At 32.1% G+C, this 18,390-nt stretch overlaps 1 protein-coding gene across 2 annotated transcripts in view; it reads right to left on the bottom strand.

The window, feature by feature from the left end:
* Window positions 1-18,390, bottom strand: part of LOC143071387 (solute carrier family 41 member 1-like) — a 46,603-nt gene that overhangs the window by 7,027 nt on the left and 21,186 nt on the right. For both annotated transcript variants that reach the window (XM_076245646.1, XM_076245654.1), the window contains exons 7-10: window positions 13,202-13,349; window positions 10,857-10,930; window positions 9,952-10,080; window positions 4,139-4,287 (exon numbers count right to left, since the gene is read on the bottom strand). In XM_076245646.1, coding sequence (XP_076101761.1) covers window positions 4,139-4,287; window positions 9,952-10,080; window positions 10,857-10,930; window positions 13,202-13,349 — 500 coding nt within the window. The remainder of the gene's footprint in view (window positions 1-4,138; window positions 4,288-9,951; window positions 10,081-10,856; window positions 10,931-13,201; window positions 13,350-18,390) is intronic.

Here is an 18,390-nt window from a genome sequence, read left to right as displayed (position 1 = left end):
GACAAATCTATGTAATGATTCATCTCACAATCACTCTGAAGCTTAACCTGGACAAATCTATGTAATAATTCATCTCACAATCACTCTGAAGCTTAACCTGGACAAATCTATGTAATAATTCATCTCACAATCACTCTGATGCTAAACCTGGACAAATCTATTCAATGATTCAACACACAATCACTCTAATGCTTAACCTGGACAAATCTATTCAATGTTACAACACACAATCACTTTGATGCTAAACCTGGACAAATCTATGTAATGATTCATCTCACAATCACTCTGAAGCTTAACCTGGACAAATCTATGTAATAATTCATCTCACAATCACTCTGAAGCTTAACCTGGACAAATCTATGTAATAATTCATCTCACAATCACTCTGATGCTAAACCTGGACAAATCTATTCAATGATTCAACACACAATCACTCTGAAGCTAAACCTGGACAAATCTATGCAATGATTCAACACACAATCACTCTAAGGGTGCTATAAACAGTTTCGTATAAAAAAATAGGGGTTATTCCCCGACTAAAAATAACCATGGAGGGAAACCCCTGTTTATTCACTCAATTGGTGAAAAAGTATCATGTTTTTTGTATTTGATTGTAAAAATTAGTTAATTAGCTTTCAATTAAAACAGGTTGAATGATTGAAATAATTTTAAAAATTATATTAACTTTACATGTTTTGAGGGGAGACAACACTGTAAACATCCTGTTTTTTTGGCCGTGAAAATTGAAAACTTATTTGCAGCCACTGTAGCTCTTTTCGAAGCAGGAAACCGTACCCTGAAACAAGATTTTTTTGAAAGGCCAGGTAAAAACCTACAAATTTCATACAGTTTTGATTATGTAAAATGTGCATGAATCATAGCTTCATGGGTGTGCACATGACCTGGTTTCAAGTTTTTTATGTTCAAATTAGACCTTTTTTTCCCCTTGTTCATTGGATGGAATATTTTTAATATATTAAAAGTACACATTATTTTTATTTCATTATAAACTAGAGAACATTCTGATTCCAGTGATATCTAGTTTTATACAAGTATCTTTATTAATCAGTCCACCACTAAGGGTCACTTATGCATGGTCCCTCAAAATGTGACGTCATAGAAAACCAGATGCTCCGCAGGGCGTAGCTTTATACGACCGCAGAGGTTGAACCCTGAACGGTTGGGGCAAGTATGGACACAACATTCAAGCTGGATTCAGCTCTAAATTTGGATTGTGATTAAATAGTTGACACAGCATAGGTTTCTGACACAGAATGAATGTGTTCTAATGAACTTAAAATTTTTGTTTTCTCTTAGAGCAATTCACTATGCTGTTGAATATTAATCCTCTCAAAAAAATGTTTGAAGAAATTTTCTTTTTTATTTATGAAATTTCAAATGAGAAAAATTGAATCCAATTTTTTTAATCACATCCCCCTTTCCCTTATTCCAAAACTAATCTCAATTAAAATTTCTAATGGAGTTTGCAACAATAACTACTCATTTAAATACATCATAAAATATTAAGATGTAAAAAAACTGCTTGTTATCACTGAATGGTAAAGATTATTTTAATTTATCAGTTGGTAGTAAAAAGTGAATATACATTGTATTTTGTATATAACAAAGATTTAAGTTGATTCTGGACAAAGAAAGATAATTCCAATTAAAAAAAAATCTTGCTATTGCACAATATTTGGCAATTAGATATTTCTTGATTACTATTCTGGACAAAGAAAGATAACTCTAATTAAAAAAAAATTTGCTATTTCACAATATTGTGCAATTAGATATTTCTTGCCATTGCGCAATACTGTGCAATTGAAAAGACTTGCTATTGCACAATACTTAATATAATAATTTTAGATCCTAATTTGGACCAACTTGAAAACTGGGCCCATAATAAAAAAATCTAAGTACATTTTTGGATTCAGCATATCAAAGAACCCCAAGATTTCAATTTTTGTTAAAATCAGACTAAGTTTAATTTTGGACCCTTTGGACTTTAGTGTAGACCAATTTGAAAACAGGACCAAAAATGAAGAATCTACATACACAGTTAGATTTGGTATATCAAAGAACCCCATTTATTCAATTTTTGATGAAATCAAACAAAGTTTAATTTTGGACCCCGATTTGGACCAACTTGAAAACTGGGCCAATAATCAAGAATCTAAGTACATTTTTAGATTCAGCATATCAAAGAACCTAACTGATTCATTTTTTGTCAAAATCAAACTAAGTTTAATTTTGGACCCTTTGGACCTTAATGTAGACCAATTTGAAAATGGGACCAAAAGTTAAGAATCTACATACACAGTCATGACAGTTAGATTCGGCATATCAAAGAACCCCAATTATTCAATTTTGATGAAATCAAACAAAGTTTAATTTTGGACCCTTTGGGCCCCTTATTCTGTTGGGACCAAAACTCCCAAAATCAATACCAACCTTCCTTTTATGGTCATAAACCTTGTGTTTAAATTTCATAGATTTCTATTTACTTATACTAACGTTATGGTGCGAAAACCAAGAAAAATGCTTATTTGGGTCCCTTTTTGGCCCCTTATTCCTAAACTGTTGGGACCTAAACTCCCAAAATCAATACCAACCTTCCTTTTGTAGTCATTAACATTGTGTTTAAATTTCATTGATTTCTATTTACTTAAACTAAAGTTATTGTGCGAAAACCAAGAATAATGCTTATTTGGGCCCTTTTTTGGCCCCTAATTCCTAAACTGTTGAAACCAAAACTCCCAAAATCAATCCCAAGCGTTCTTTTGTGGTCATAAACCTTGTGTCAAAATTTCATAGATTTCTATTCACTTAAACTAAAGTAAGTTATAGTGCGAAAACCAAGAATTTTGCGGTCGTATGAAAACTGTTGATTGCACCCTAATGCTTAACCTGGACAAATCTATTCAATGATACAACACACAATCACTTTGATGCTAAACCTGGAGAAATCTATGTAATGATTCATCTCACAATCACTCTGAAGCTAAACCTGGACAAATCTATGTAATGATTCATCTCACAATCACTCTGAAGCTAAACCTGGACAAATCTATGTAATGATTCATCTCACAATCTCTCTGATGCTAAACCTGGACAAATCTATTCAATGATTCAACACACAATCACTCTGATGCTAAACCTGAACAGATCTGTGAAATGATTCATCTCACAATCACTTTGATGCTAAACCTGAACAAATCTATGTAATGATTCATCTCACAATCACTTTGATGCTAAACCTGGACAAACCTATTCAATGACCCATCGTTCAATCACTCTGATGCTAAACCTGGACAAATCTATTGAATGACCCATCGTTCAATCACTCTGATGCTAATTTTGGACAAATCAATTCAATGATTCAACACACAATCACTCTGAAGCTAAACCAGAACAAATCTATTCAATGATTCATCTCACAATCACTCTGATGCAAAACCTGGACAAATCTGTTCAATGTTACAACACACAATCACTTTGATGTTAATTCTGGACAAATCTATGTAATGATTCATGTCACAATCACTCTGATGCTAAACCTGGACAAATCTATTCAATGATACAACACACAATAACTCTGATGCTAAACCTGGACAAATCTATGTAATGATTCATGTCACAATCACTCTGAAGCTAAATCTGGACAAATCTATTTAATGATTCAGCACACAATCATTCTGATGCTAAACCTTGACAAATCTATTCAATGACCCATCGTTCAATCACTTTGATGCTAAACCTCGACAGATCTGTGAAATGATTTATGTCACAATCACATACAACTTAGTTACAATGATTTGATTAAATACAATGTCATCTGGGAGAAAATATTAATAATCTTAAAATGTAACTGACAATATATTTCCTAATTCAAAAAGATTTCAATATTATTGTATAAATTTTGGGTATTTTTTCAGTAAATTTAATTTATTTTAAAAATCAGTCACCACATTGGAAATATGAATTATAAATCGGGTTATGTATTTCACACAAAATCAAATAATCCATAAGCCCAAAATATTTTAAGAAGCACCAACAACAATGAAATAAGCAATTTTGTAAAAATTTACCCCAAAAACTAATCTATTAAAAAAGATTTTCAAGAGTAGTTATACTGTACCTGTAGCATTGCTGCTGTGAGATAAAACGATGCAAATGTCCATGTGATTGATGTGTGACCTGCTTTCATGTAAGCTATAGTATACATAAATATTAAATGCCCTGGTATCACTAATGCTAATAACACTCTTGTAGCTTTTGCTGTAACATCTACAAAAGACAAAAATTTATTTAGTTAGTTAGATATGATAAAGGTCTATGTTTTTGAACTAGGAAACCCCCCAAAAACACAATATAAAACAATATTTTTTTTAAATCTAATGAGTGGTTCAGAAGAGGTGATCTTCTTTTGTAGATATGGCCAAGCACTTGCTTTGCTATGGAAAATCTTGCAGTTATAATATTCTTACTGATGAAAAAAAATAACAAAAACTTTCACTATAGTCGCTGTCATGTAAAATTGACATTGTGTTCAGGGTTTCCCCTGGGTCAATTATTTTTTTCGCCACCTCTTTCGCCAAAACGATATATTTTTCGCCACTTTATTTATTTTATCGCCAAGTAACATAAATATATTTTTCATTTAAAATTTACCTTTTTTCTACCCCCTCCCTCCCTTACATAAGATGATTTTGTCCCATTGTGTCTATGATTATTTTCTCAAACTTAATTTAGAGTCTACATTTTAATGAATAAACACTAAACATTTACTTTAAAACATCAGAATTTTTTTAACTTAAAGGGAAACTTCGCAAAAAAATCAAAAATTGATATTATGTTCATTCTGTATAAAAATGCTCAAATTCATAGATATTAAAGTTTTATTCCGCTAGATAAGCGATCACCATCGATTTTAAATTTAGAGTATCAATTCTCTGCGATCCGCCATTTTGTCTTCTTTCCCGATTAATAAAAACGATATGTCTATAAACCACAAAGAAACAAAACTACAGTAACCGATGTAGTCGTAATTGCGTGTCGATATCTTGTCAATCGTACGGTTGTTTTATCCGACTAACTAACTTGATACGAAAAATATTCTTACTTTTTTTAAATTACCATGGTCTGTTGTTTTTAAACTGTTGATATTGGAATTAGGTGAAAAGTCAAAGTTGAAATCATAAATAAGTGTTCCGTAAAAATTGTTTTCGAAAATCTAATTTGTTCATAATTCTTTAAAGTTATAAACAAATATATTTTGATCTTTCCTCATCTGATCACCAGCATGGCTAAAGGTATTACTTCCAAAGGTATTGTGAGGGGTGTGAGGTGACACGTCCAGGTATTCAAGCAATTTCCTGTCGGGCTTGCAAGTTCATGCATCGTTTCACTTCTGCAGGTATTGATCAGTGTACACGGCTGATAACTTATAACTTATAACTTTCCATTTTGAACTATCAGATGAATAATATACAACTCTGTCTTACTTGTCATTACTAAACTCATACGCTTGTTTATAAATAACATTTCTGGTGTAAAGAATATAATTCATAAACATATAAATAATACCCAAAAAATAAGATTTGATGAAATTAAAATCTATTTAAATATTTTTTCCAAGGGTGAATTTGGGAAAATGTAATATATAGTCATTGTCAATAGTGAAGGACAGATTGGAACAGACCAGAAATATTGATTTAAAAAAATGTACGCACTTGCCGACGATTCGTGTATACGACTGGATAGAAAGTTACGCAATTTAAAATATATACATGTATACATTGAACATAAGAAAAAAACATATATTTTGAATAAATAGGGGTAAAAGTGTTGTAAATAGACTAGTCCACGTATGCCAACAGTATGTAATCATCGAATGTCGATAGACTATTGTATACCAGAAGAAGAAGAGAACCAATTTGATTTAAATACAGGTCGATGTATAACTTTTGCTTTGGTTCATTGAAGCTGTGGACCTAGTAAAATCACAGATTTATATTTCAATAAGATTGTTCTCGAACAAAGGAAGTAATTCGTCATCACAATTGTTATATATGCCACTGGACGAACACTAATTATCCCCAGGGAATGTGAATATTTTGCTGGGAAACTTTTGAGTATCAAAGTTTCAAATTAATTTCGGGATTTATTTTCTTTCTTGGTATTCAATAATAGAAAAAAGAATAAATTACTTGTTCGCTAAATAGGGGTATTCTAGTCAGATAAAAGACTTTTAGTTATATTTAAAAAATAGGGAAATATGACATTAAATTGGTTCTGTCTTTTTTTTAAACATCGTTAAAAAGATGTGTGTCTAAGGTGAACGCCACAAGAACCCTGTAATACTAGTACAAGAGTATAGCATGTAAACATTCCTTCTCAATAATATGGTTGTATTGGAAATCTTTTCATACAGATTGACAACTCATTGTCCGATATGCATGTAATATTTGCCACATGACGCCCATAGTTCTTTCTACCATCATCATCTTATTCTGTGATATTGCTGTAAACATCGATGGTTCACACCCAAACAAAATGGGAGTAATGGACCTTCAGAGCTTCTCCGTGTTATACACTTGTGAAATATATAGACGAAATTTCTGTACTGAAATGAATCTACATCTCACAAACAGGATTTTCAAATAACGATTGTGAGTAATCACCTTACAAACCAATATAAACGTATGGCAAGATATAACCATGAAGGAATTTAGTTTTTGTCAGATGCAAGAACTCATCACTATATATATCATAAACGTATACGTATATATATGCATACAGTTTCAAATATTAAGAACAAGCGGTCGATGTCGATAGTCTGTTTTCTAACTGTTCAGAGTTAGACATGTCACTTGTTCATTCTTGGAAGCCTTCATATTCCACGTCTAACGATGGGAACTCTTTCTGATTGTGTTGACTATAAATGCTTGTATGGTAATTCTGTCGTTTATCTGTACAAGCGGTTGCATTTGCTCTCCTTTCCCAACAAACAAACGAACGAAACGCCACTAGTCTGATTTCTCTGGAGCTCATCCTCAATGGCTCTTATACGTCAGGAAACTTACATGTATACTAATAATGATTGTTTCAAGAACAACGATGTATGGACGAACTATTATAAATTCGTCAATATCAGTTATGCATGACTAAAATATAACTTTTATTACAACTACTGTATTACTTATTTGGATTAATGACGGCTATCATGTTCAACATTGCACAAATATTATCATAGAATTTTAAAAAAAATCCTCAAAAATCCTCAAAAGAAATAATGCCTTAGCTTAGATAATTGATATTCTTTTCACAAAAAGTTCGTGTAAATGATTGTCAAATGAATTTAATTATGTAAGAAAAAATGTTAAAAAGAAACTAAAAAAAAATCATGCATGTTGTATGTTGTATTTTTTTGTCAATTAAAAACTTTAAAATTGCAATAGTTTTATTAGCATTTAAACACAGCCAGATTTGAATACAAGTTAAGAAATTCCGGTAAAGTCAATGATATCAAACAGATGTACAATGGTATATCAAATTGGGTAATATTGCATTTAGTTTTTATAAAAGATTAAAACTACTATTTTTTGCTTCATATTTGAATCTTTACGCCAATTGCCGCTAAGAAAGTAATCAAAAATTGTTTCCTTTTATTTTTATACACTTTCGGAATTACGAATCTGAATTTTTTCAATTAATTTACACAATTTAATTATTGTATCTTTATTCTCATCGTGTATTAAATCTTAGTGTATTAACATCGTGACAGCATACTCTTTCTTATCCTTTCTGTTTATCCTTTCCAAATAACAACATTTATACCTGTGTACGCTTGAACTCACACCTGCGGCTAAATAGCTACAAGGTAAACGAATTGACCTCAAGCCGAGAAATATACAGTGACCTTTACAAAATAATATACACACTCTGCTCACACATTAGTTGCATTGAAATGATTATCAAAACAATAAAGGTAAATAGAACTGAAATATTTTCAGTTCAATATCAGTAAAAATGTTCAATAAATATTTTATGAAAAAAATCTCAACAATAATTAATTAAATTTATTCAAAAACATTTACTAGAGATAATTTTATAGGAGTTTAATTCAATCAATACAAAACGGTATATGCATATTCATTTTCGTTCATTCTTATATTGTGGTTAATAACTTCGACCATTCGTCAGCTGTGCGCTTTTAATTACGTATATTGTCGATAAGCTATAAGAGTTAAACAGATTTTATTTTTTCCCAGAATTCAATAAATTGGGCTAATACGTCACGACCCACTCGAGAATTCAACCAAAAAAGTTACAAATACTTGATTTTCTCTGTTATTAGAAGGAATATAAATTTAAAACTTTGCAAATGTGTTTTTTATGTTAAGATGAACATAATTAGATGATAAGTAAAAAATCGCGGAATTTCCCTTCAAAAGGGAAATATATTCATTGTTTTTTAAACAACTTTTCTAAATGAGGGGCTGTATACTTAATAATAAAGTCCTGAAATATAACAAATTAATGTTGTTTTTTTTATCATATAATACCAGTATAGTTCGTAGGGAAAGTTTCTTTAAAAGAAAAATCATGATGTGCCTTTTTGTACTAAGAAGTGTTTTTTTTACAACAAAACAAAAGCTTTTATCACATGAAATTGATCCATCCCTCATTTCATGTGTAGTCATTACATTGAAGAGTTAATCTTTCGAGGGGTTGTTCCCAACCTTTTGGATATATTTCGTCATAACGAGTTTTTTTTTCTTGACCATTGAAAACAATGGTAAATGAAAAAGTTGAGACGTAAAACTATGCTTGAAACACGTGTGTCACTCAAACGACTTTAAAGTAGTCTCCCTAATCAATTACCTATAAAGTCAAAGGATAATTAAAGTTTTAAATCGGAGATTTTTCTTGCTTTTGAGCATTTTTCGTCACAACAACAGCTTTCTTTTCTAAACTGAGGAGAGGAGACGTAAAAATTTTGCTTCAAACACGTGCGTTGCAAAGTGGTAAATAATTTCTGTATGTGACATTTAGCGGAAGCCATTTAACCATATCATTTTGTCAAACAATTCAATCAACACCTTTATTAATTAGTCCTTTGTTGTTGATAGCTTTAAAATGCAATCAGCTGATTATTAATTTTCTGAGCTCAAGGTAAATTCCGGGTATTGTCTGATCGGGTTAAGTCCGAGAAACTCGAAAAAAGTAAATAAACAAGATGGAGGAAAATAAATCGTTATATATATTTCTTTCGCCAAATTCTTTTGCAAATGACGAATTTTTATCGCCACAATTATTATTTTTTCGCAAATTGCGAAAATGGCGACCGCCAGCGGAAACCCTGATTGTGCTGTTTGTCAAAATATTTTTATTTGCCAGCTGCATTCACTGGAGATGACGTTTTTCAATTAGTGGAATCAAAATTCTTTCCAAAAAACCACTACTGTCCTTCCTTCTGATGTGTTTGCACTGTATAATCCTGACCTTCACATAATCCAAGATTATTTTCAATGATGGAATCTGACATTTTTATTACTGAAAGTGTTGCCGTGGAGTTTCACATAAAGTCTATTTGCTTGGGCCTCTCAGATCTTTTCATCATTTTTATTGTTTACATGAAAAAAGGGAGGGAAACTGTATCACATCAATGACATGTTCATAGATGGAGAATAAAGAATTTTATTGTAAATAGAAACCATGATGGCGGATTGACAACGACAAATAATCTTGGATAAATGTAGGTCATGATTATACAGTGCAATCACAACAAAAGGCTTAGAACAGTACTGGATTCTTGATTCCGCTAATTGAAAAATAGTACTTTTTTTTCTTTATTTCATTAGACAGTCTTGAATCAAACTGCTTATATTTGTTCAGAACATTTCATTATCTTATAAGCTTAATAATGATTAGAAATGTAAAACTTACTTGATTTACAAAATGTTCCAAATACATTTGGACAACCTTTGACATCCTCCACTATTCCTTTTCTCTTTTGTAAATGTAATAATGTAGTAATACGACTAGCTTGAACAGCGACTAAATTTCCTCCCACCCCTGAAATATAACAATTAATAAATACCATTACATCAAAATCATTTATCATCATTCAATTACTTTTCCCAAAAATGCTCTTTAACATTGAGTGAATGTTATTCTGTGAATTAAGGGATATTATTGATAATTACACAAGAAATATGAAGAGATTCAACTTAATTATTAATGAAACAGAGAAAAGACATGAGTTACAAAATTTAACTGGCAGCCACTAGACAACTAGTACTAGCAATTGATAAAACACAAAATGAAACATACATGTTTTTTTTAATTTTTAATTGTTTAGAACTTACACAGGTTAAAAAATACTGCTATTTTAACATATAAAGGGATTCATAGTTAATCACAAATTTGCATACTTCTTAAATCAGGTATTTTCAACCTCCTCCACAGCAACACCATTGATACAAACAATATTTAACAATTAACAAACAGAAATACCACTTAAAACACTTAATTTTAACAATTACATACCTCATACACAAGAAAAGTTTCTATTTGCCACATGTTGAAATAATGCTCCTTTGACAGCTAAAAAGGAACACTTCCTTGTGACTTAGTCACTTTACCAAAGGTTGAAATAGTATACATAATATCTATGTGTACTATCTTATTGAATACACTGGAACACCAAATCAACACATAATATTAAACCTAGCACCAGGGATACCAAATCAACTCAAATTATTTTTTCTAATGACTAGAACATCATATCCACTTGTAATATGTAATCATTTTTCCCAGTAAACTGGGTCATTCAACACATACTGACTTACCATTTATCACAGGCTGAAAAACTGCAATACCATGATAATTCCCTACAGTAAAATCTAATATCAAACCACCTACACTGAAAGAGAAAAAGCCCTTTGTTAAATATATATTGTGTATATTGCTTTCAATATTTAAAAAAAAATGTGCTATTCTCCTACAATTTATGTTGTCAATACTTTTTTTTTCAAATGAAATAGCTATTGAAGAATATGTCATAATAATTCATTAGAAAACAAACTGATGCACTTTTTATATGCATAATTATATTCTGGTAAATGATTGTACAAAAGGTTGGGAAAATTAACAGTACAGGTAATTTCAAAATGTTTGCTTTTTAAAACAATTATCATTTTAGTTGCATGTTGTCAAATTTTCTTCACATTTTGAACATTCAAAAAAAGTTAATATAATTTTAGTTTGAGTAGTTTATATCTCTAACTGGGAACTTGTGTCTATTTTTGAATAAACAATATTGCTTATTATAAACAAGCAATTTATCAGAGAAAAAAAACCTGACAATTTTAGCATAACCAGATGCTCTGCAGGGCGCCGCTTTATACGACCGCAGAGTTTGAACCCTGAACATTGGGGCAAGTATGGACACAACATTCAAGCTTGATACAGCTTTTGATTGTGATTAAATAGTTGACACAACACAGGTTTCTGACACATAATGAATGTGGTCTAAGAACTTAAACTTAACCAGATGCTCCGCAGGGCGCAGCTTTATACAACCGCAGAGTTTGAACCCTGAACATTGGGGCAAGTATGGACACAACATTCAAGCTTGATACAGCTTTTGATTGTGATTAAATAGTTGACACAACACAGGTTTCTGACACATAATGAATGTGGTCTAAGAACTTAAACTTAACCAGATGCTCCGCAGGGCGCAGCTTTATACGACCGCAGAGTTTGAACCCTGAACATTGGGGCAAGTATGGACACAACATTCAAGCTTGATACAGCTTTTGATTGTGATTAAATAGTTGACACAACACAGGTTTCTGACACATAATGAATGTGGTCTAAGAACTTAAACTTAAAAACTTTAAATTTTAAATTGGACATTACCTATTATGGTCCAATATCCAAAATCTAAATACATGGTTAGATTCAGCATATCAAAGAACCCCAAGAATTCAATTTTTGATGAAATCAAATAAAGTTCAATTTTGGACCCTTTAGACCTCAATGTGGACCAATTTGATAACCGGGCCCAAACATCAAAAATCTAAATATATAGTTAGATTAAGCATATATCAAAGAACCCCATTTATACAATTTTTGTTGAAATCAAACAAAGTTTAATTTTGGACCAACTTGAAAACTGGGCCTATAATCAAAAATCTAAATACATGTTTAGATTCAGCATATCAAAGAACCCCAAGGATTCAATTTTTGTTTATATCAAACAAAGTTAAATTTTGGACCACGATTTGGACCAACTTGAAAACTGGGCCCATAATAAAAAATCTAAGTACATGTTAAGATTCAGCATATCAAAGGACCCCAAGAATTCAATTTTTGTTGAAATCAAACAAAGTTTAATTTTGGACCCCGATTTGGACCAACTTGAAAACGGGCCAATAATCAAAAATCTAAGTACATGTTTAGATTCAGCATATCATAGAACCCCAAGAATTCAATTTTTGTTAAAATCAAACTTAGTTTAATTTTGGACCCTTTGGACCTTAATGTAGACCAATTTGAAAATGGGACCAAAAATTAAGAATCTACATACACAGTTTAAGATTCGGCATATCAAAGAACCCCAATTATTCAATTTTTGATGAAATCAAATTAAGTTTAATTTTGGACCCTTTGGGCCCCTTATTCCTAAACTATTGGGACCAAAACTCCCAAAATCAATCCCAACCTTCCCTTTATGGTCATAAACCTTGTGTTTAAATTTCATAGATTTCTATTTACTTATACTAAAGTTATGGTGCGAAAACCAAGAAAAATGCTTATTTGGGCCCTTTTTGGCCCCTTATTCCTAAATTGTTTGAACCAAAACTCCCAAAATCTATCCCAACCTTCCTTTTATGGTCATAAACCTTGTGTTAAAATTTCATAGATTTCTATTTACTTATACTAAAGTTATAGTGCGAAAACAAAATGTCTTCGGACGACAAAGACGACGACGACGCCAACGTGATACCAATATACGACCAAAAAATTTTCAATTTTTGCGGTCGTATAAAAATCACTTTTCTCCCATTTATTCATACTAAAATCTTAAAAGTTAGATGTCTTCATAGCAAAATACCAACAAACTGATCAAATAAATAGAAACTATGGATCCATGTGCTAAATAGTTTATTGTCCTGAATATAAACCTTACCTACTTATCACCATTGCGCTCAAAACAGGAGTCCACCCTTCTCGTATTGCTTCATTAGAATATTTATTTTTTAGTGATATATATATCCATATTGGTACTAAAGCTAGAAATAAAACTATTATTGAGGGTGCCAACCAATGTTGTTTACCTGAAAAAAAGAATAAATTAAATATCTGAATTTATTATACCTCAGTTATCATTTTCTGTATACAAGAGTGCACACACTGAAATGTCTCGCCTTCTTTACTAATCATTGATATTATGTTGATAGTCCTAAGTATAAAGCTTTATTACAACTGTCACATAAACTTAACATTAACCAAGATAGCTAAACAAAGACCAATGAACCATGAAAATGAGGTCAAGGTCAGATGAACCATGCCAGGCAGACATGTACAGCTAACAAAGCTTCCATACAACAAATATAGTTGACCTATTACTTCTATTTAAAGAAAAATAGACCAAAACACAACCAGGTGCTCCGCAGGGCGCAGCTTTATACGACCGCAGAGGTCGAACCCTGAACAGTTGGGGCAAGTATGGACAAAACATTCAAGCGTGATACAGCTCTGAATTTGGATTATGATCAAATTTTTGACATTACATGGTTTTTTTTTACACAAAACAAATGTCAAGATTTTACAAATCAATTAAAGATTTCTTCTTCAAACTTTTTAAATCTAAAATTAAATAGTTGACACAGCATAGGTTTCTGACACAGAATGAATGTGGTCTAATGAACTTAAAAGTTTTTTTTTTTGCCTTTGAGCAATTCACTATGCTGTTGAATATTAATCCTCTCAAAAAAATGTTTGAAGAAATTTTCTTTTTATTTATGAAATCTGAAATGAGAAAAATTTAAACCCCCCCCTCCTTTTTTTTCACATCCCCGTTTCCCCTTTTCCAAAACTGATATCAATTCAAATTTCTAATGGAGTTTGCAACAATAACTACTCTTTTAAATACATCATAAAATATTAAAATGTAAAAAAACTGCTTGTTATCACTGAATGGTTAAGATTATTTTAATTTATCAGTTGGTAGTAAAAAGTGAATATACATTGTATATTGTATATAACAAAGATTTAAGTTGATTCTGGACAAAGAAAGATAACTCCAATTAAAAAAAAATCTTGCTCTTGCACAATATTGTGCAATTAGATATTTCTTGCCATTGCGCAATACTGTGCAATTGAAAAGACTTGCTATTGCACAATACTTAATATAATAATTTTAGATCCTGATTTGGACCAACTTGAAAACTGGGCCCATAATAAACAAGAGTGCACACGCTGAAATGTCTCGCCTTCTATACTAATCATTGATATTATGTTGATAGTCCTAAGTATAAAGCTAAGCTTTATAACAACTGTCACATAAACTTAACATTGACCAAGATAACTAAACATAGACCAATGAACCTTGAAAATGAGGTCAAGGTCAGATGAACCATGCCAGGCAGACATGTACAGCTAACAATGCTTCTATACAACATATATAGTTGACCGATTACTTATAGTTTAAGAAAAATAGACCAAAACACAAAACTTAACACTGTGCAATGAACCGTGAAAATGAGGTCACGGTCAAATAAAACCTGTGCGACTGACATAAAGATCATAAAATATTTCCTGACACCAAATATAGTTGACCTATGGCATATAGTATTAGATAAAAAGACCAAAACTCAAAAACTTAACTTTGACCACTGAACCATGAAAATGAGGTCAAGGTCACATGACATCTGCCCGCTAGACATGTACACCTTACAATTGTTCCATACAACAAATATAGTAGACCTATTGCATATAGTATGAGAAAAACAGACCAAAACACAAAAATTTAATTTTGACCACTGAACCATGAAAATGAGGTCAAGGTCACATGGCATCTGCCCGCTAGACATGTACACCTTACAATCGTTCCATACAACAAATATAGTAGACCTATTGCATATAGTATGAGAAAAACAGACCAAAATGCAAAAATTTAACTATAACCACTGAACCATGAAAATGAGGTCAAGGTCAGATGACACCTGCCAGTTGGACATGTACACCTTACAGTCCTTCCATACACTGAATATACTAGCCCTATTGCTTATAGTATCTGAGATATGGACTTGACCACCAAAACTTAACCTTGTTCACTGATCCATGAAATGAGGTCGAGGTCAAGTGAAAACTGTCTGACAGACATGAGGACCTTGCAAGGTACGCACATATCAAATATAGTTATCCTATTACTTATAATAAGAGAGAATTCAACATTACAAAAAATTTGAACTTTTTTTTCAAGTGGTCACTGAACCATGAAAATGAGGTTAAGGACATTGGACATGTGACTGACGGAAACTTCGTAACATGAGGCATCTATATACAAAGTATGAAGCATCCAGGTCTTCCACCTTCTAAAATATAAAGCTTTTAAGAAGTTAGCTAACGCCGCCGCCGTAGCCGCCGCCGCCGCCGGATCACTATCCCTATGTCGAGCTTTCTGCAACAAAAGTTGCAGGCTCGACAAAAATCTAAGTACATTTTTGGATTCAGCATATCAAAGAACCCCAAGATTTCAATTTTTGTTAAAATCAGACTAAGTTTAATTTTGGACCCTTTGGACTTTAGTGTAGACCAATTTGAAAACAGGACCAAAATGAAGAATCTACATACAAAGTTAGATTTGGTATATCAAAGAACCCAATTTATGCAATTTTTGATGAAATAAAACAAAGTTTAATTTTGGACCCCGATTTGGACCAACTTGAAAACTGGGCCAATAATCAAGAATCTAAGTACATTTTTAGATTCAGCATATCAAAGAACCTAACTGATTCATTTTTTGTCAAAATCAAACTAAGTTTAATTTTGGACCCTTTGGACCTTAATGTAGACCAATTTGAAAACGGGACCAAAAGTTAAGAATCTACATACACAGTCATGACAGTTAGATTCGGCATATCAAAGAACCCCAATTATTCAATTTTGATGAAATCAAACAAAGTTTAATTTTGGACCCTTTGGGCCCCTTATTCTGTTGGGACCAAAACTCCCAAAATCAATACCAACCTTCCTTTTATGGTCATAAACCTTGTGTTTAAATTTCATAGATTTCTATTTACTTAAACTAAAGTTATTGTGCGAAAACCAAGAATAATGCTTATTTGGGCCCTTTTTTGGCCCCTAATTCCTAAACTGTTGAAACCAAAACTCCCAAAATCAATCCCAACCGTTCTTTTGTGGTCATAAACCTTGTGTCAAAATTTCATAGATTTCTATTAACTTAAACTAAAGTTATAGTGCGAAAACCAAGAAAATGCTTATTTGGGCCCTTTTTGGCCCCTAATTCCTAAAATGTTGGGACCAAAACTCCCAAAATCAATACCAACCTTCCTTTTGTGGTCATAAACCTTGTGTTAAAATTTCATAGATTTCCATTCACTTTTACTAAAGTTAGAGTGCGAAAACTAAAAGTATTCGGACGACGACGACGACGACGCCGACGCCAACGTGATAGCAATATACGACGAAAATTTTTTCAAATTTTGCGGTCGTATAAAAACTTAACACTGTGCAATGAACCGTGCAATTGAGGTCATGGTCAAATAAAACCTACGGGACTGACATATAGATCATAATATATTCCTATACACCAAATATAGTTGACTTTTGGCATATAATATTAGATAAAAAGACCAAAACTTAAAAACTTAACTTTGACCACTGAACCATGAAAATGAGGTCAAGGTCAGATGACATCTGCCCGCTAGACATGTACACCTTACAATCATTCCATACAACAAATATAGTAGACCTATTGCATAAAGTATGAGAAAAACAGACCAAAACACAAAAACTTAACCATAACCACTGAACCATGAAAATGAGGTCAAGGTCAGATGACACCTGCCAGTTGGACATGTACACCTTCCAGTCCTTCCATACACCAAATATACTAGCCCTATTGCTTATAGTATCTCAGATATGGACTTGACCACCAAAACTTAACCTTGTTCACTGATCCATGAAATGAGGTCGAGGTCAAGTGAAAACTGTCTGACGGGCATGAGGACCTTGCAAGGTACGCACATACCAAATATAGTTATCCTATTACTTATAATAAGAGAGAATTCAACATTACAAAAATTCTGAACTTTTTTTTAAGTGGTCACTGAACCATGAAAATGAGGTCAAGGACATTGGACATGTGACTGACGGAAACTTCGTAACATGAGGCATCTATATATAAAGTATGAAGCATCCAGGTCTTTCACCTTCTAAAATATAAAGCTTTTAAGAAGTTAGCTAACGCCGCCGCCGACGGATCACTATCCCTATGTCGAACTTTCTGCAACAAAAGTTGCAGGCTCGACAAAAATAAGTCATGAAAATTACAAGCGTTCAACTATTTTGCAGGTCAATAGTTTCAAATGTTTTGCCCTAAATGAAAATATTTGACCGTGAGTGTCATTACGTTTCACAGAATTTTTAACTGTAGGATTGGAAGATGTTGAGAATACTGCAGGTGTATCAACATCGCTTTTTACCTCTTGTATCTAGGGTTGATGTCAGTTTAGGACTTAACCTTATAATTCAGAATATATGTGAAGTTAAACAGTATGGTTGGGTTTCTGCTTTTCATGATTTTTATGCTAGTTAGATGTAGCTTAGTTTCAACATTTATTGTCAGTTGTCTCTTTCTGTATAATAAAACAATTACTGACTAGATATTTGTGGAATGGTAAGTTTATTTTCCCCTTGTATACAACTGTTGCCCCTGGCTATGCTTCAGCACAATAGTTGCACCTCAGAGGACTATAAACTCACTAGTTCACTCATACTCTGTCAATAAGTATAAATGTTGTATTAAAAATTCATTTTTTTTCGTGGGTACCAATTTTTGTGGATTCAGGAAAACTTGTGTATTCATAGATATTTGATCATATTTGTATACCTGCCAAGTCTGCATACAATGGTATATAAAATTCATACTTCATTGAACATTTAAATTTCTGGTTTAACTTTATCCAAGAAAATTGGTAACCCAGAAAAGACACTGAATCCATAGTACATGAAAATTTACATCTGTCTAAATGAGTAATCCAATATTTACTGATAATATGATGAATGAATGTATAAAACACAAAATGTGATTGATTATTTGTTTAGGTTTAGTATTTCTGCCTATTGTAG

The sequence above is a fragment of the Mytilus galloprovincialis genome, chromosome 1 (assembly GCF_965363235.1).
Source record: "Mytilus galloprovincialis chromosome 1, xbMytGall1.hap1.1, whole genome shotgun sequence".
Classification (NCBI taxonomy): Eukaryota; Metazoa; Mollusca; class Bivalvia; order Mytilida; family Mytilidae; genus Mytilus; species Mytilus galloprovincialis.
The sequence above is the reverse complement of the archived record's forward strand: the minus strand, read 5'-3'. Positions and strand labels throughout refer to the sequence as shown.